Genomic DNA, 20,482 nt, shown 5'->3' on the forward strand with positions numbered 1-20,482 from the left:
AAGATAACCAATAAATGAATTTCTCATTATTAGACATTGTTTATTATTGAATGTGTTTAGATAGAGAGGAAAAGTATGATAGTAATGAAACAACTGATCAGATGGAGATAGAGTTTTAATTTTTAAGAAGTTTGTGACAAATTATATGGCAATCCGGAAGGCCCTTGGATTATGTATCATAGTGTAATAAAGGTTAGAAATTTCAGAGGGTTACTTTTGACAGATTATAAGAAAATTATGTTTCAATATCTCTACGTAATTATATCTTAGTGAGAAATATGATTTTACATAAAAGATAAGTCAGAGAATAGGCCGACTTAAGAATGTACGCGTATTTAACAAAATGAGATCTAGTAGAGACAATAGTATAGAATTAAAATTCAAAATTTTAATTCGATGCAACATAACTCGACAGTTTTTTATGATAAATTTACAAAAGCGTGACTTTTGAATAAAAAATCATGGATAGATCGGAGAAATTTCAAGAATTATGAGTATTTAAAAGGATCCCGGAAGAAAATTAGTGTTACCAGTAAGAATTAGGGTTATCAGTAAGGGGTAGAAGAAAGGAAAAAGAAAAGAAGCTACGGATACAACAGAGGGATCAAACCACAACAGAAGCAACAAAAGGGGGAAATAAAAACAAAAGAAATAACAGAATAAAGGAATTTTAGTACAAATACTTGAATCGTATAATACAGAAACAAAGATACTACTTTCAATAGTAAAACTTACTCGATCCAAAGAAAAATTCAAGACAGACGAGTTTTTTGATGTAGACGAATACCATGATACGCTACATTATAGCATCTTTTAAACATCCTAAGAACAAGGTTCAACTACACCTCCACTCAACTATTTAGAGTTGTGATATTGAAATTATGTGCCACCAATTTCATTGCCAAACTTTTTTTTTGCATTTTGTAGTTTTTGTATCCTTAGAGGATAAAAAACTACATATATCTGAATAAGGTTTGATTTCTTAATGTACTTTTTTGTATTTTACTTGATTTTAAGTGTTTTAAAACGATATTTATTACTGGCGTTCACGGTGCTGATTGTAATGATTCTAAAATAAATTGAGATGTTTAAAAAAACATTTTCCTAATCTAGGCATAAAACATTTCAGTTCATTTTAGAATCTTTATATTAAATTTCAAAGTCAATGATATTTTGGTGGAATGAAAAATGTTATTTATTTCCCCTCTGGAAAAAGAATGTAAAGTGTTACGTATTTTCCCCTTCCTGTTCTCTTTTATGCAGAAGGGCACCATCAAGAGGCAAATCATTCTGTGTTCATTTCAAGTAGGTTTACCTTAATAGCCTCAAAAGAGGGTATTTAAAAAATCATTTAAAATTACGATTTTTTATTTGCTAAACGATTCAACCATTTCACTCAGGGGGATTTTCGTTTCTAATATTTAATTACGAAACCATGAAAAAAGTTCACATAGAAATACTTAAAATTAGAGGAATTAAATGCCGCTAACCTTTAGAATTAACTTCCGAATGTGGTTTTACATTTTTATTCGAAATCGGCAAACAAAGAAATGTAATTTAGATTGAACGTATGCGGATAGATATTTACATGCAAGTGAAGCAACCTAGGTAACATCCTGTTGAGACATTTATTGAGTTATCGGGGCGAAAGTTGTTCGTGGGCAGTCAACGTGTCAATCAAACAATTTATCTCTACCGATCTGTTTATTCATTGCGTCAACATTTTTTTTCTACTTTATCGACATTTGAATAAAATTTAATAAGCTTTCCTACAGACTGTGAATTATTATTGTTACCGGTTTGATTCCCGGTCAGATATGACCTTTTTTCACACGTTACAAAATTAATTATCACATAATACATCATAGTAACTATTATTGGGCGTCAGCCTATTGTTACTATGGGAAGAAATAAATTACTATGACCTTTCAAGACTAATTAAAAAAAAAAAAACAATTAAAAACTCTATAACAGATTACAGTATATTTAATCTTAACTACAATGTCGTATGGTGTCAAATTTTTTTTGATAAACAATTTTTATAAATACAGTAGTTAAGTAAGTAGTAATTAAAAACACTTTTCTATAATTAAAATAAACGAACATCTGACTAATATAAAAAACAATAGATTACAAAAATCGGCTCAGGCAAAATATTGCTTGGAAACTAGTTGTAAAAAAAATTTACTAGAATATTTAAATTTAATAAGAAATATCTATAATAACAATTATTAGATATTTGGAGAAATTTTAACAATAGGAAACTTAATAATAACAATAAAGAAAATAAGTTATTGGATGGATAATGGTAGGGGACCAATCAGAGATGTCGTTAATGATGTCAAAAAGATGAGATCAGAGATGTCAAAAAGAATCATGATAAAGATCAAATTGAGCCACAAACTCGTCACTAAAAATCTTATTACATACTTAATCACATTAAGTTTTATACTACAGTTACTACAAAAATCGACAACACAAAATTTGTATGAAAATAAGTATTAGAATTAGACAAAAGGGTAAAATTGTTTAAAGTTAATAATGTAAGTGATAAAAATAATATCCATTATAATCACCATAAAGCAAGAAGACTGATTATTGCCAAAAAAATAATAATACTAATAAATTATATAAATAGGAAAACCATGTAATGCAACATGATTCTAGCAAATTATACAATTTTTATTTTATGTAGGAGAAAATCTCTAAAAGACTAAGCATAGTATCCGGGAAATTCACATCCAAACTCCTCCAATTCATTACGTCACAGTGAATTTTTTCTTCTTCCACTTTTTCGAAATCACGAAGCTTTTTCACTACGTCAAATGGAAATACCTCAATTCCATACAAAGGAAAAGCTACAGACCTCAGCATCCTACAGTTTAATGTTTCTTATATCAATTTATTCGTCTCGATGGTCCCCTATATCTAACGATCGGGTGATTCGAGATGGCACCTCGAATCACCCGATCGTTAGATATAGGAAGTAAACAAGTCCCGTGTTCTCAGCTAAATCGCCCATCTAGAATCAGTTATTCCTTGTAAGTAAGTGAGAGTCAAAAGATAATTTACGTGACCGTGACGCGTACTCATGGAAACATCCAGCCTAGGAGATTAAACGCTCCGTCTGTCTTTCATTCAGCCAATTGCTCCATTACCACACGCTTTCTAACCTCTCTTAAAAAAGAGGGACAAAGATAACGAATCAAAAAGACGAAAAGGCGGTATCATCTTTAAGTGGTCCTCTGGTAAAATACAGTGGAATGTAAAAATATCTACTTTAAAAATAGATTCTAAGTTCTTTCATTACTATCAACACGTAAAACGTAACTTAACAATTATTGTCTATTTTTTAACAGTTCTCATTTGGTTCTACAAAACATTCAGAATTTTCACTTTGTCAGTTAAGTCAGTTGACTATTTTCAGTCTCATATTTCTACGTCTTATTCTAAAACTAGTGATGTACCTTTCTTCCCACGTTCAAATACCGGACTTTTAAGCTCTTACACTTTCGAGCGAGCACAAGAAATCGTTTTGCATCATGCAAAATATGTTGAAACTATGAAATAAATTTCACCGATTGTGAAATATACTTCTTGTGAATCTTGGAGTAAATATGTGTTCTAAATTTCAAGTTTCTTTCATAAGATTTAAGATTTTAGAAGATCAGTGATTATAACTTTAATGCTTTATAGAGGTGATTCTAAAGGAAATTCTTACTTATTATTCTCAGTAATATTAAACTAAATATTTCTGGAAATTTTTGCCGTTGTAACTAAATTATAAATAGATTGAGACACACCCTATTTTTGGTAAATAAAGATTAAATTAATCTTTAGGTACGTTAGAAAAGTAACAAAAAATTAATTTAATTTTTAATTATTACTTCCTTGTACGAAGTAAAGGAATTATTGTGATCACGAAAAATTTCGGTTATCAGATTTCAACGGAAATATCAATTTTGATCATCCATGAATTCATTTTGATTATTTTCGGCGTGATGTCTGTACATACGTATGTATCTCGCATAATTCAAAGACGATTACCATACAATGCTGAAATTTTGGATATAGGACTTGTATTCAGGATTGTTGTGGGACTGTTTTATCTAGTTGTGCACCTTCCCTTTTGATTACAATCGACTGGGCCAAAAAAGGCCAAAATCCAAAACATTTGGATTTATTGATGAAATATTTGGATCTCACAACGGGAAGGCACATCAGTTCAAATCCGATTTCAATTTCTTTTTCTTTTTTTTTACTCTAAATACATTGATTTATTAATAATAAATCTAAATATTTATTAAAAATTATTAAAGAAATTTTTAGAATAAAAAATAATTCTATAATAACAATAAAAGAATATGTAAAAAATCAGAAGTTATTAATGAAATAACACTTTATGTACTTTTCATTTTAAAAAAATGTGTATATGTAATTTAATGGGCGTACAAGGAAGTCACGTGGTGTCCACATCAGAATTTTTTTTTAAAGAACCTTTTGGAATGCCAAATTTTTAGCTTTCTACCAACTCATCAAATGAGAGAATTAGTATTGAATAAGCCAGTTGGGATTTTTCAAATTTATCTGTTCAGATTCACTAGAAATTGTTTTCAATTATTTGTGAGTTAAAAAAAAGAAGATATGCTTTATTTTTATCGGCTTCTGGATATATCGTTTAGAACTTCGTTTTTAAATACGTTCCTTGATATTAGCCGGCTAAATACAAATCAACCACACATCCCCTTTTTGTTCCAGGGTTCACGCGGTTAGCTTGATTTTATGTTAGTAACCTTATTATTTAGACTTGACCTTATTTTTTAGAAACAGATTAAAAGTACATATTGAAATTTTTATACGATTACCGCAAACATCCGATTTGATAACTGCCTTTAGTTTGTTCGTTATTATCTTAAGGGTACATTTTAACCACGTATTATTATTTACCGCGAGTCCTCCACATGGCTAAACTTTACCTTTTTTGCTACCATATTATGTAAAAAAATCCAGTTTTTTTATAGCTATTCTACGCCTCACTAGATCTTTAAGCTATACGCAGTTTATAAAATATGTAATTGCATTCTAGGCTTATTCATACTTACTGAATAGTTTTTTCCTTTAATATCTTAACTACTTTAAAAAATAAGTAGTCCTATGAAAATGTAATTTAATTTTAGTAATTGTTAACAAAAAATATAACTTGGAATTGTAATAAATCACTTTATGACGAACTTAAAAACTAGAATTTTTTATAAAAATTATAGAATCTCTAAAAATACTTACAGATGTATGAACTGAATAGTCAGGAACATCAGGTCCAGTACAAGTAAGAACCATATAAGATTGTTCACGGCTGAATTCAGCTGAGCTTGTACCGCATGAGCTGCATGAAAGACATTTCGAATCACCCTTACCATCATCAGATATTGAATATATGTGAATTCTACCAGGATTATCCTCTAATGTTGCTTTATAATAACTAAAAAAAAAACATGTTTTAAAAAAGAAATTCTTAATCTTATATTAAATACTATACAATAAATACTATATAAAAAAACTAATAATATTTTTTTCAGAAACTGCACATGATATAAATAATATTTTAAAGTGGCATAAATGAAATCTGCCTTTTCCAAGCAATACACTTTACAATTTTTAATTAACTATAGTTCATTAAAAACGTGCAATTTTATTATTTTATTGAAGATAAAATAAACAGATTGGGTGTACAAAAAAGTAACAAAAAACCGACAACCCAGCAAAATCCATTTTACAATATAATCTATTTGGTGTATACTAAATTGTGAAGTAGAGACTAATTGATAACTATTAAACAGATCACTAAATAGACATTAATGCACCTATGGAAAGAGTTATGTTATCATTACAAAAGCGTTTTAAAATTATTTCATTATGAAATCAATGATAAACTTCTCTTACACAAAAATTACACAAAAATAATTAAGTCTAATTTCTTAAATGTGCACCCTTTGAAACAAAGATAAGAGAGATTCTTATGGTACAATTTGTAGGAGGATTTTACTGTTTATTTACTGAAGGATAGTATTGTAAAAGTTCATCAGATAATCCTCAAAAGTATACGAATAACAGATAGTTTGGTTCTTACGTATATTTTCCATTGCCCTTCGGTAAGAAGAAATCAAGTGACGGAAATGACATTACTTTTTATTACTTCTCTTTTCATAACTTGTCCGTTTTGCTCCTTTTCACTTCACTACAATTAAATGGAGTCTCATTGAGTTAAATTTGTTTTCCGAAGAAAGATATCAACTTTGTTTTTTGCTTTCTCGGACGGAAAGTATGTTTTACAGATACTTTTATAAATACCTTCGTAAATAAATATTGCATATCCAAACATGCATTTATATTTTTAATAAATTACTCTTATAGTAAAAAGTGGAAAACCCCAAACAATTTTGCTGGCACCGGTAAGTTGACATTAATTCAGAGTATATATAGAAGCACGTCACAACTGATACACTCTCTCACTCCCTCACTCTCACACTCTCTCCCTCGCTCTCTCTCTTTCTTTCTTTGTCTGTTTAGCCTCCGGAACCACCGAAAGGTACTACTTCAGAGGATGATATGTATGAATGTAAATGAAGTGTAGTCTTGTACAGTTTCAGGTTGGTCGTTCCTCAGATGTGTGGCTAATTAAAACCCAACCACCAAAGAACACTGTTATCCACAAGGTAGTATTTAAATCCATATAAAAGTAGCTGCCCTTACTAGGATTTTAACCTTACATTTCTTTATTTCGAAATCGGCTGATTTCACTCTCCACCACAAACATGAATCGCTTTTACACATTTCACATCGCCTGTTAGACACACAGATTAGCCAACAACTAATCCGGAAGACACAATAAAATACCTTACTTTTTTAACGGCTGTGCACCTGTACTTATGGACTATAATATATTGTATGAAATGTAATGAGAAAAATAACACTAGTATATCTAATAATAAAAAGTACATAAAGCTAAGATGCAGTCGACATTCATATAAAATTGTTAACATTTTCAGAAAATATTACTAGTGATAATTTCCCAAAACCATAAACAAAATATATACCGCAACGCATGATAACAAAGTATACAATAATAAACACCGTGACCTGGGAATAAACAAATGTAACCGAAGTGGTTGCATTAAGTACTGTATTAAGCAAACCGGATCCACTGATAAAAAGAACCCATATCATTTCACTGCATACATCAGAATCAACCTTGAAAAATATTTCAAAGAAATGGGCAGATGTACAAAAATATAACAATTATAGCATGTAATTTCACACCTAGTTCGTTAAAGTCACTAACTAACTCAAAATATTCTTCAATGGAAAACTAACAAAATACTACATTTAATAAAAACCACATATTAGAAGATTAAAAAAGATCAAAGGTACTACTTGACCTCGTAATAAACGGGTTTTGTAAACACTTGGAAAACAAGCATATGGACATATTATCGAAAATAAAAGAAATCTGTAGTACAGTTATTCCAAATATTTATAGAACGAATTAGATATTTATTTATTATTTTTATGAAATTAAAAAATTTTATCATGCTGAGAAATGAAAATATTTTATTTTGATGACCAAGAATGAGTTTTTGGATAAATTGGCGCCAAACGACACTGTACTATATTTAGCAACCCACTCCTTATAATGTTCAATTAGATAATACTATGATAGCTACAATCACTACGCCATATAGGAAGTGTTCCATGAAATTCAGTAATTACGAGTACTCATTAATATCCAAATGAGTGTACACTGTGAATCATCTGAAAAATTAGAAAATCATTAAGGTCAGTGACCTTTGTTTATTTTGTCTTAAACAAAAAAGAAAATTAAGCGAATATGAACGACTGGAAAATACGGTAGTTAAAATAATATGAAAAATCATTAATCAAAGGATAATTTTTGAAAACCAGTTATTCATTTTTCCGGTTAAATAAACAAGGTTTTTAATTATCATTATTTTTCCGCAAAACAGATGCTTAATTTTAATGATAATGGTGATGATAGCTAATTTTCATAATTGTCGATTTGTTATTTTCATATTTGTAAATTAAAACACGTTTTCATGTGCTTTAATATTTTCGTTCGTTGTTCCGTTCCAGAATTTTAAAACAGAAAAAAATATTTCCTCCTAATGTACTAATTATATGTGTTTGAGCCTGCTGGCGTGTACGCATTACCGCGAATTAAATTTCTTTATCTTTTCTCTCTTTTATATATTTATTATGACTGTAAGGTTTCTCTTACATTTTCAACTCGGTTGAAAAAACAGATAAAATTCCCACATCTAACTGATTGTCAAATGAGAACTATAATATAAATATTAATATATACATTAAGTCTTTTATCTTTCATTAAATTGATAATCCACAAATCTTAGGGTATCTGATGTAGTGTAACTTTTGGAATGTTCGTATATCACAATGTATAGGACTACAACTATGCTGAAGTTAAAAAACAAGATATGTATTTAACTAGAACGTAACAACAAATAATGGCTGAAAAGAAACAGATAGCGTTATCGAACTAATTAACTAGTGTTAGTCGGTTGACTTTCCATAAAAATGAAGCAATAGCGTAACCTTTTGAGCTATCATGATTTTGATTTTACTAATAATTTTATAGTATTATAAAAGTTCTGCGTTAATTAATACATAGTTTAACATCTCCATAACAAAAGATAGTCTCCAACATCATAAACGATTGTAAGTGACCAATCATGCAAAACAAATCACAATCCAAGATAATATAAATCTTTCTTAAAATAAAAGCACCTCATGCCAGGCACATTAATGAAAATTATTAGTAAATTAGGAATATTTCTTAGAAACTTAAACCCAGCAAGCTACATATTCACTTTGTTTACCAAAAACACTCCCTAAATAACTGACATAATTAACGTAACTGAAATTCAAGTTTATTTAATAAATACGTATATAAGCTAATTTTCTCTATTTATTTATAAATATGCACCCTTCGCTACGCCAAAAACAACAGTCACATATTCTTAAAAATTAATATCTACCACCACTACCTTTATTAAACAAACCAAACAACACAATATTTCGACTTACACGAAAAGGTCTAATTGGGTTCCATTAACATTTATCGTAACTATCAAACTGTTTAAATTATGTTTAAAATTTATTTTAAATTAAATTTTTTATACTAATAATATTACATTTTGGTGAGGTGTTAAGTAAAAATAATTACGAAAATATCTTTGAATTTTCCACCGTATTTATTTAACGTGTAGCTAATGTACTTGATGAATTTTCATTAACGCCTTCAGGATTTTTATCTTTTAACATCTTCATATATATATATATATATATATATATATATATATTATTTAAAATTGTTTCATATATTTGTACTTTAAATTATTAATCACTTAATTTTTCATCTGTTTAACCATCTCTGTTTTATAATTTTCTACTTTTCCAGGCTACTATGTTCAAGGCATAGTCACGGTTTCCCTTTGTCCATTAAAGCAAATCCTGAAGTATTTTTGTTTTTTCATTAGTTGAATAGCACATCTTTTCACTTTTTACGTGATTCACGTAATGTATTACCATGTATCGATGAGAATAGGTTTTTTTTCTGTTTATAGGTTAAAAGAATAAAATGTTATAAAAGATTATCTACATATCATATTTTTAGGATAGGGGGATTTCAATGGAAATTAATAAAACATATATTTTAATGGTAGGAAATTTCTATTAATGTATATTTTTTTTTATTACCGAAAGAGCTAAAATTTTTATGAAGGCCATTCCCTTTCAGTTGTAACATCCATCAATATATTACCACCCTTTTTCTATTTTTTATTATTATTATTTTTTTTTTTATATGTAATATCAATCCCCTTAACATAGGAGATTCTATAACTCATTTCATAATTTTAGATTCATTTGATCCTTAGGTATAAAGTAAATTAGATGCTTTCGTTCAAACATAAGAACCAAATCCGTACCAAATTTTCAAAGTGTATTTTAGACCTTTTGGATTCTGGTGTCTTTAAAGTTAGAGAAATTCAAATATCAAAGGAGCGTCATTATTTTACTTCACCTTCTTACTGCGTGATTTTTAATTTAATGTCGTACAATTAGGTTATTTTTGTTCGCTTTTCTTGTCTTCAAAGAAATGAACAATTTTACTTTTACCTTTGATTTTCATTAAAAGTTTTGATAACAGTCTACATAATTTTATAACGTAAAATGCGCAAAACAATTTCAAAACAAAAACTCAAAAAAATAAATGATATCATACTATTATAACAATTTTTTTTACTGATTAATTTATTCACCACAGAAGCTTGTGCGTCGTAGGAATATGAAAATGGAAATTTTTTGCGTATTAAAAATATCATCGTGACTGGGATTTAAACCTGGGATCGGCAAAATGATTGTGTAATCATATTTAATTATTAACATAATAAAATCTTATTGTATTTATAAATAATGCAATTATAATAATGTATTTAATATAGTCATTATAATTAATAATAATATAAAATTGTAACATTTACAGTTATTAAACGACTTTATTAAATATTTTCAATTTTATAAAAGAAGTTTTCAAATATTACATCCTCTACATTGTAATGGTTCGTCAGATGGTTTCTCTTTTCGACTTGTATTTCATTTCAAAAAATAATTGAATAAATTATTTTTACTAATACTTATATTAATTTTGTTTTTTTTCCAAATTTAAGCAAAAACAATACCTTTTCCTATTCTTCGGTTTGTTCAAAGATAGTTAAATTTTTGAGTTACCGACAAATAGTAGCGACAAAAGTTATGCGTTAACAAGTATTTATTAGTTAAATTTCATACAGATCAAATTATTTTTTATGAAACTAATTTTTTACTTAGGTGTCTTAGTCTTAATGACCTGATGGAGACACAAGACCTTCTCTAAAATGTCATAGTCATTCTCTAGAATAACTAGCATTCCATGTCGTGCATACTAGTGAAAGCGGCAAGTATTGTTTTTTCACAAAGTTGAATACACTATTATTATTTTCAGTATATTCATCCAACTGATATACAAGTGTGATATTCAACTCTATAAGTGACATCTTATCTCTGTTTACCATAATGAGTGAACTCTACATAAATGACTACTTATACAATATATATACATAAAATGAATATTGCTACACTCGCAGGAAAAACTTCTATCTGATCCTTCTTTTATCTTAAGATCTTTACGTACTCACAGCCTAATAAAAACTGCGTTAGATCGTGTTAAGCAGCAAAGTAATATATCCCTTTCTGTGAAAAACTGAATTATATACGCCGCTCGAATTGTTAGGAGGAAATATTAGAATGAATTGAAAATATTACTGGGTACAAAAATTTCAATAACAAAAACCAAGATAAAAAATAAAATAATAATTTTAAAATTCTTATTTTGTACGTTAATACATGAAACTTTATTAAGTCATGTTAGAGGTTCATGCTGCCCCTACATTCGACTTCTCTTCTGTGTAAGTACTGTAATCCATAATTATTACTGTTATACATAGTAATAAAAGTTATTAAATTAATAATAAAATAATTTTAATGGAAGAACAATATAAACTAAATTTAACTTAACACAATTAATAATGTAACTTCATTCTGTTTACATTCAACGTTCTAACCTTGTAAAGTTAGCAAGTTTTCCTTTCGAGTACTTATGAATCCGTTATAAACTCAAACTTAAATTGCTTTGTACAGTGAACCTAATTTAAAGAAATCTATCTAAGGTTCTGTGTGGTTTTAAATGTAGTACAATCTCTTTTTTGAAATAGTTATTCTTAGTTCAATTATTTACCGATTGTGAAAATATAATAAAAGATATTAAATGATGAATATGCAGTAAATTAGAAGAATGAAGTACAGTAGTATAAATCGCTGGTTGGCAATATTGCTGTTGAACGTTTCCAGATTTTGTACACAGTTAACAACCCTTCCCTCAATGATAAGAGTCGAACGTTACTATTAATCACCTTTAAGATCGTGTTTATTTCCTTAATTATTTAATTTTTTTATAAATTTTTGGATGAAAGAATGTAGAGTATTGATGAAGCATTATAATTTGGTAATTTTGGGGTTGCGCTATATGATAATTTTACTAATGGATGTTTTCCTTATTAAAAAATATCATTGGAAATACGGTGTAATATAATAAAATATAAAACTTTTTCAAAATAATTTCCTCCGAAATGTTGAAATCCTTCTAAGTTTGAATTTTATTCTCGCTACTTTTTTCTTGTTACTAATCCATAGTCAAGGTACAGCCTCATTCCTGCCAGCTTCAATTCGTTCTGTAAGTAATAGTATATTATTTCTTATTCTACAGAGAAAGAATGAAGATTAAAAGAGAGAGATAGCAAATACTTATGGAAATGTGAAAAAAGATCAAATACAACAAAACATGTTAATAAAATGTACGAGTGGATTATTTTGAAACGATGTAAGAATTCTCAGATTATTATCAAGTTTGAATAATCATAACTGAGTAATATTTAACCGATAAACTGTTGTGTGGCTGTTCAATGAGCAGCTGCATATTTAAAACCTGGTGTTGTACAGTAAGAAACTCTTGAAGTACAATTAGATTGAATAGGGCTCGATAAATAAAGAAATAATTATATTTCTTGTATTTTTTGATTTGGCGCTTGTCATACTATCATCTCTTCAATATCTTCACTCCATTGTTTCTATGGTAATAAAAAAAACTTCCCCGTCCGTTTATTAAAAAGGAATAAAAATCTCCATTGTTAAGACCCAGGGTTATGTAAATGACTTATTTAATTTTTAAATACCCTTATAAATGTGCACGCCTTTGTTGCTCTTGTTTAAATGTTAGAACTTTCATTTTTATTTAATATAGGACTTTTAAATTTAAATATCTTCGTCTTCGGTCGGATTCATTAGGTTCTATATACTTCACTCGGCTCCTGACGAATCAGCGGCTCCACCAACATTATATAAGCAAGCTCTTCACTACATTAGTGTCCAGTTCTATGCCAGTTTAGTTCCAATTCAGTTCCAGTTCTACAGTTCTACAATTTAGTTCATTTCACTTACAGAAATATTTACAATTACAATGAAACAGTTATAATTAATGCTATATTTCAATCATATTCACACAATTTAAAGTTGTATTTCAATCATACACAAAGAATTAATATTTTATATATATATATATATATATATAATATTTCAATCACAATAAAATATTTATAATAACAAGAAATCAAGAGTTAGATTATTAAAAGAATCAGTGCCAACTTCCAACAGTGTCTTAATTTACAATAATATTTTTATTTTCTGTAATTTCTTAATTACTTTTTGTTAACTATGGTTATTTGTTTCACTGTAAAAGACGTAATTATTTTATGAACTAAATTATTTGCTGTTGATACGGGTAAAAATATACTGCTTTTTTACTCTGAAACTATTCGCTACTGTTACAAAAAATGTCATTTTTATTTACTGAATTTTAATTAAAACGCTAAGCAGTTTATATAGAAACTATTTTAAAAGCGATATTGCTTTGCAATAAACTCAACTACTCTGAAAAATTTCTGTCTGCTCAAATGAAATTAACATTAAGAGTAAAAATATTTTAACAAATCAGTGAAAGTTCGGATTAATAATAATGATTTAGAAAAACTGATCAAAATATTGATTGCGTTTGTTTTTAAATTATTAAATATCACTGCAGTATAATTATTTCATATAACACATATTGTAATATATCCAAAACTTCTGTTTTAATTAAATACAGCTATTATCCTTCTTACTGAACTACCAAAAAAAAAAATTAAACTATAAACAATTCATATCTGACGAATTTGATATATTATGCATTTTTAGGTAAAACTAAATAAACAGAAACCGTATCGAAACGTTATAAAAGAAATAACTAACAGAGCCGCAGAGCCGCGGGACAAACGAGAGTAAGTATTGATGATTGCATATAAATACTTTGATAATGGTAAGCCGGCTGGACGGTAAATTCTGCCTACAGCATTCATTAAGTCATGAGATGCATAGCACTACTAGAATATTTATAAGTAAAGTTATGGCGATCGCCTATTTCATAATCAGTTGATTGATTTTTTGACTACTGTTGATGATACTTCTATTTATCAGTACAGTTTTTTATAATTACTCGTGTTTTTAAGAAACTTTTCCGTTATTTAAAACTAATTTAAAACACAAAAGTAACCTTACGAATAGTTTAAGTAAAATTTCGAACTTTACCTTTGTATATTATTTTTAATTTCTTTTTCTTAATCTAGTCTCAAGAATAAATAACGTTAAAATAATATTAATTTTATTTTTTTAAATATTCTAAAGTTATGAGAAGACAAATGCAAATTGCTTACATAATACTGTTAATTTGGTCCCAAGCAATAATTTTAGTAACTTCTCGACGTCCAGTAGTAAGTGCCTTTTCACCGTTTGGAGTTACAAGAGTCAGATGCTTGTAATTACCAGAGACACCTGGTTGCGGCTGCGGTAGTATTGTTATTAGTGTTGTTAAGTTTTTGAAAAACGGTTCTGGCCAGTCAACCCAACCGTTAGTTTCCTTGTACACTAATGCCTGTAAAATTAGTAAAGAGCTTATTATAAAAAGATAATCAGAAAGTTTTTTTTATGATTATAAGCTTGCCTTCCTTTCATTTTAGCATTTTAACCTGAAACTCAATTAATCCAAAAATTGCCTTAAGACTGAAGTCTTATTGTAACTTTACAACAAGACATACACTAACAAAGCACATATATTTGTTAAATACCATAACCGCATGGTTTTAGGCAACCTGCAAGCAATAGTTAGTTACAAGTTACCCAGCGAAATTACATAGCCATACTTAAGGATAAAAATCATACCATGAAAGAGTTACTTTTTTCTTTTTTTTATTCCTACTCGCCTGAGCTGGATCTGCAGTTAAGCACGACTCAGCCCAAGTGAGTGTCCTTGTAACTCAAACGAGCCTTCCTGCCCGCCGCCATAATATCCGGTACGGCAGGTCGGCCCGCCGGTTGGATCGTTTACTTCTTAATTTATTCTTATTCCCCATTTGCCTGCCTCTAATCACCAGAGGAGGGTTAGCCAGGCCTCACTACGCCCTTCCTGGGTCCCACTTCAGGGACCGGGATTCGGTCTGTATATTTTGATGTAATACCCCATTTTGCCTGCCTCAAATCACCAGCAGAGGGTGAGCCGGGCCCGACTATATCGTTCCGGGGCCCTCCCCAGCGACCGGGACTCGGTATTTTTTTTCAAGACGCCATGTCTCTGACCCACTATCTGTAGTTTTCTTCTTTCTCTGTTAGAATGTCCCTTGCCAGTTTTTCAATCGCCTTTCATTCTTCTGAGCTTCGGAACATGAACGATAGAATAGTATCTTGGGTGACATCTCTCAGGTGTGTCCTCTACCTGGTTTCGTCCGATCTTGGACATTCAAAGAAAGTATGCTGAGCGGAGTCCAAAAGCTCACAATACACACAGTTGGGTAACTATCTTCTTCGGAATTTACTTAAACAGTCACCAAATCCTCCATGATCGGAGAGGAGCTGGGAGGTGTAATATTGCACCTCCCCGTGCTCTCTTCCCAGCCATGGTCCTAGTTTGGGTATCAAGCAGCGCGTCCAGACGCCTGTCTGCGCACAGTCCCTATTTCTTGCCATTCTCGGATTAAAAGTTCGGCAGTCCCTCTTTTGTCCATTCCTTCAAAAATAAGAGTTACTATTTAATTAATAGTTACTCTATTCCTTCATGAAAGAGATACTAGGGAAAATGAAGAGTGGAGTATTTTGATTTTTGCTTCTTCATTGACACAAATACACTGTGAAGAAAATATATATATATTTTATGAGCAAACCAACTCTATTTTGTTTACTACTTGGTACAATTTGAACATCATCACTCTCAGAAAAAGCACTGGCCTCCTTTCTCAAATACAATTCATGCACCACAGTTACAAGAAAGGCTGAGACAGGAAATGTAAAGCAAAACATTAATGTACCATCCTGAACCCAGTAGGAGTAGATACCCCCGCCTTGTGACGATCCCCGTCGTCAAACAACCCTCTCCCTTTCTAGCTCTGATGGGCTTTTACCCATCGTCGTCTTTTAGCCCTCTAAACTTAATAATACTTACTAAGGAGAATAGAGAAACTCTGTGTAGTAAGACGACTGACCTTCAGGTTACTTACAAATCGAGAAGGAAAGTAGAAGGTCGGTCGTCTATATTCAGGACAAAGAACACGAATCCTCTGAACAGGAGATACGGTATGCGGCGAAGCAAGTAATTGGAAACTCAGAGGAGTTCAAGATAACTTCAGTGAGGCCGGCATACGGGCACACAAAAAACGCCACGGTCATTACTAGCCAACGGGGTGAACGCATCAACGGGTGCGTTCACCCGATTTCACCCCAGCCAACGGGGTGAACGCTGGGTCCACTGTCGTGCGTACATCAGGTAAGTGGAGGTTGGTATTTTCGGTGCTGTGGGGGTGGAGCATTTTTTGCGACGACGTTTGCTTATGAAACCGTACAGAATTCAGTTACTGCAAGCTCTTTATAAAGATGACAAACAACGACGTGTGGAGTTTTGTGAATTCATCCTTAGCAAGGTGGCAGAAGATGACAATTTTATAAAACGCTTAGTGTTTAGTGACAAGGCTACTTTTCATTTAAGTGAGAAGGTAACCCTCCACAGTAATACCACATGGGTACGGAGAAGCTACATGAATTTGTATAGCATGGGAGAGACTTTCCAGAAGTTAATGTTTTTTGTGCAATTTCTCAGGAAAAGATTTTCTCGATGCGCTTAAAAACTGACTTTTCTCTCAATTAGAGGCCGATTAGGTAGATTTCATTTTCCAGCAGAACGGAGTACCACCTCGCTGGAATCTGTACGTACGAGAATTTTTGAACGATAGGATTCCTCAATGATGGATCGGCGGAATGGGACCTAACGATTCAGCTTTACGTCGCCGGCTTCGAAGATCGCCAGACTTCAGTGTGTGCGATTTTTACTTGTGGAGTTTTATAAATGATTCCGTCTATGTTACTGGAAAATCGCATGGTAGCAGCCGTGGTAGCAGTGAATAGAGAAACACTTGCTAAGGTGTGAGACGAATTTGACTACCGTGTGGACGTATGCGGTGAATCCGAAGCGGGACGTATTGAGCACTTATGACTTGGTATGTAAAAACACTTCATGAAGAAACCTTTAATACGAGATTAATCTTTAGTTTTTATCTTCTATATATATAAAAATGAATGTTTGTCCCATATGCGTTCCTATACCATTCATCCGATTGTGATGAAATTTTGGTGAGTTGTTGTGCGTATGGCCGCGAAGGTTTTGAATTAGTTTAATATCTCAGCCCCAGCGCTAGGTGGCGCTGGGGTCGAGATATTTGGAAACATTGTATTTATGGTCCGATTTGCCTCATATTCAGAATATATATATATATATATATATACGTAAAATGGTAGGGAAATTTTTAGGGCCATTTTTCTTGAGTACAATTGAATATTGCGTGTTGGTATTTTCGATGAAGACACGTAAACAGTGTACTATTCACACACGCAACATGGTTCAAATCGGTGTCCCGAAGCCCGTTCTTTCCCCATGTTAGCTACAGTAATATGGATCTTAGGTTTCTTATACTTATTTAACTTTTTATAGAAAAAAGATCACTATAGTTATTTTCTTTCAGAATTAGAAATAATTTGCTTAAGAAAAACAATCTTTTTTGAAATATTAAGCATGATCTTAGTATAATAGAATAATATTATTCCCAAAGCCTATATTGTTTTACCTTTTATACATTCTCAAAAACAATTACCCGTAGAATATTGAAATTTTGTGTTTAGGACTGTTGTAATATCTAGTTGTCCACCTTCCTTTTTGATTGCAATCGAAATTTATAATAATTGAATGTTATGTTGGTAATAACCATGTATATTATATCTGATTATTCAATATTAATTGAAAATTATAGTTTCGAATCGTATTATTTTTGGATTTTCTTAGAAAAATCTTTTAAAAACTGTATTTAAAAAAAAATCATTGTTTTTATTTGAAAGAACAATAAAATATAATGTTATGTTGGTACTAACCGTACATTTTTGAATTGTATTCAATTTAAAGTGATCGTTGAAAATAATTTTATTAATTACAATTGACATTTGAATTCAAATATTTTTTTTTTTAAATATTTGTATTTACTTTACTAGAAAAATAATTTTCATTTGTAATAAGAATAATTTGTAAAGTATTATATTCAAAATATTTACTCTATTCTTCAAATTTATATTTATATTTAATAAAAAAATATAAGTATCTTTCAAATAACCTTTTTTTTTTTTGTAATATGGAAGTGATTCTTCTGGTGGCAGAAAAAGTATAGTTCACAATTCGACTTGTAACACATATTACACACTTGTGAAATTACGTACCTTTTTTTACTTGTGCGTAACATGCTTCTACAACTCTTGTTACGTCATGTACTATTCTAGATCAGTATTATTCGTATCTTCGTGAGTAGCTGATTAACATAAGTTTCAGATTTCTGGTGTGTCTTATAAATAAAAGTTAATAATAAGTAAACTATTTCATTTAGTGAATTCCTGTATATTGGTTAAATAAAGTGCAGCAAAATATGTGTGTATGCTATTTAATAGGCGTACAAGGAAGTTACGTCTACATCAGATTTTTTAAATTGATTAAAAAAACACTAATCCTAATGCATTCTTTAGTTTTTGAAAGATATTGATAAGTAATGTTTACACTATATAATTTTTAATACAGTATTAATTTATTACTTAATAAAGTGAGTAGTTTTCTGTTGTTTTCTGAGTGTGAATAAGATACTATGTTTAAAAAAAATGTTTCACGTTTATTTAAATACTCAAAAATACTGTCAGCGACTTCATCCTTCAGCTGTAATCCAAGCCTAATTCTTTTAAATGACTGTAAAACCAATCGTCGGTAGGTTTTCTCTCCTCCTGCTGGTCTTCGCAATTTTCGTCATCATACTCTTCTTCTTCTTCTTCTTCTACCGGTTCAGAGGATTTAGTATGTCGTTATCGTTTAGAAAATCAAAAACGGTTACCTGATTATTAGCAGTGATGAAATCTTCCAGTTTAATTTCGTTACTGACATTTCCAGTAGATTGGGGGAAATTCCAGTGAATTTAACTGTACTAGTGTCACATCATCTTCTTCATTCCATTCTATTGTGGTGGTACTGAAACCAGCTTTACAAAAACAATGGAACATTGTTTCATCGCTAACATCATTGGTCCATACTTTTGATAATTTAGAAATGAGCTCTACGGAGGTCAACAATATTAATAGGGGCAGTTTCGTTGTTCCCTACAATGGTTACAATTTCTTTCAGGATTTTTTTCGGTAGTGCAATTTAAGATTTTTAATAACTCCCTGATCCATTTGTTGTAGCATTGGCGTTAAGTTTGGTGGTAAAAATACGACTTTTACGTTATTTAATACAGAATTAATGTCTCGAAGATGTGCCGTACAAAAATCATTATCAATAAAAACACAATTTTTCTTTTTTGTCTGATAATCTGTCTGTCTAGCTTTTTTATTCAATCTGTAAAAATGTTGATAGTCATCTACACCTTTTTGTTAAATGTTAAATTAAATCTACCTCTAGAGATTTAACTCCTCGAAAACAACGCGTACTTTTGCCGATTACCAACATTTTCAATGTTCAGCCCCTAGCATGTTTGCAGCCACTAACACCGTAATTCTTAGTTTAATTTGTTTATCGCACAGATTATTTTTAAAAGTTAACGTTTTTTTGGGTAAACATTTAAAAATAGACCAGTCTCGTCCGCGTTGAAAATACCTTTTCGAGGATATTCTTCTAAAATCGGTTTCAATACAGTCTGCTTCCAAATCTCACAGTCAGTTATTCTGGCACTTACACTTTCTCAAGAAATTACTTTATAAATAACACAACGTCTTTTATTAAACTTCTCTAAACATCCATTGGTGGCCTGGAAATTTTTGTGTTCTAGTGCGCCTCCAAATTCCAGGGGTTTTTCTTTAATTATTGTCCCGGAAAACGAAAGCTTTTTTGCGCATCATTGTCATCCACTTTAAAATGGCTTCGACAATATCATCATACCTTTTAATTGTTTTGTTACTAGATTTTTTTTATGCTGGTCTAATTCTTGGAGTATAATGTTCAGATTTTTTAAAACTATCGACAATATTTGGTGTAATTCCAAATTTTTGCGCGTTTTTTTTTTTTTTGTCACCTTTGTCAACTTCGTGCATAACACGAATTTTTCCGAAATACTAAGACATTGTATTCGCCACACTAAAGAAACAGTACAGTACTGTATAACGCAAGTAACGTAATCGAAAGAAAGAAACCAACTGAATT

General features: G+C 30.4%; 1 protein-coding gene and 1 long non-coding RNA gene across 2 annotated transcripts in view; one reads left to right on the plus strand and one right to left on the minus strand.

The window, feature by feature from the left end:
* The window catches only part of LOC142319276 (uncharacterized), a 228,890-nt gene that overhangs the window by 137,760 nt on the left and 70,648 nt on the right, over nucleotides 1–20,482 (plus strand). The gene's annotated exons all lie outside the window — the stretch shown is intronic.
* The window catches only part of LOC142319275 (venom dipeptidyl peptidase 4-like), a 159,226-nt gene that overhangs the window by 20,008 nt on the left and 118,736 nt on the right, over nucleotides 1–20,482 (minus strand). Inside the window, exons 9-10 of the mRNA XM_075356375.1 lie at nucleotides 14,436–14,653; nucleotides 5,284–5,479 (exon numbers count right to left, since the gene is read on the minus strand). Coding sequence (XP_075212490.1) covers nucleotides 5,284–5,479; nucleotides 14,436–14,653 — 414 coding nt within the window. The remainder of the gene's footprint in view (nucleotides 1–5,283; nucleotides 5,480–14,435; nucleotides 14,654–20,482) is intronic.

This window comes from Lycorma delicatula, chromosome 2 (genome assembly GCF_047948215.1).
Source record: "Lycorma delicatula isolate Av1 chromosome 2, ASM4794821v1, whole genome shotgun sequence".
NCBI lineage: Eukaryota > Metazoa > Arthropoda > Insecta > Hemiptera > Fulgoridae > Lycorma > Lycorma delicatula.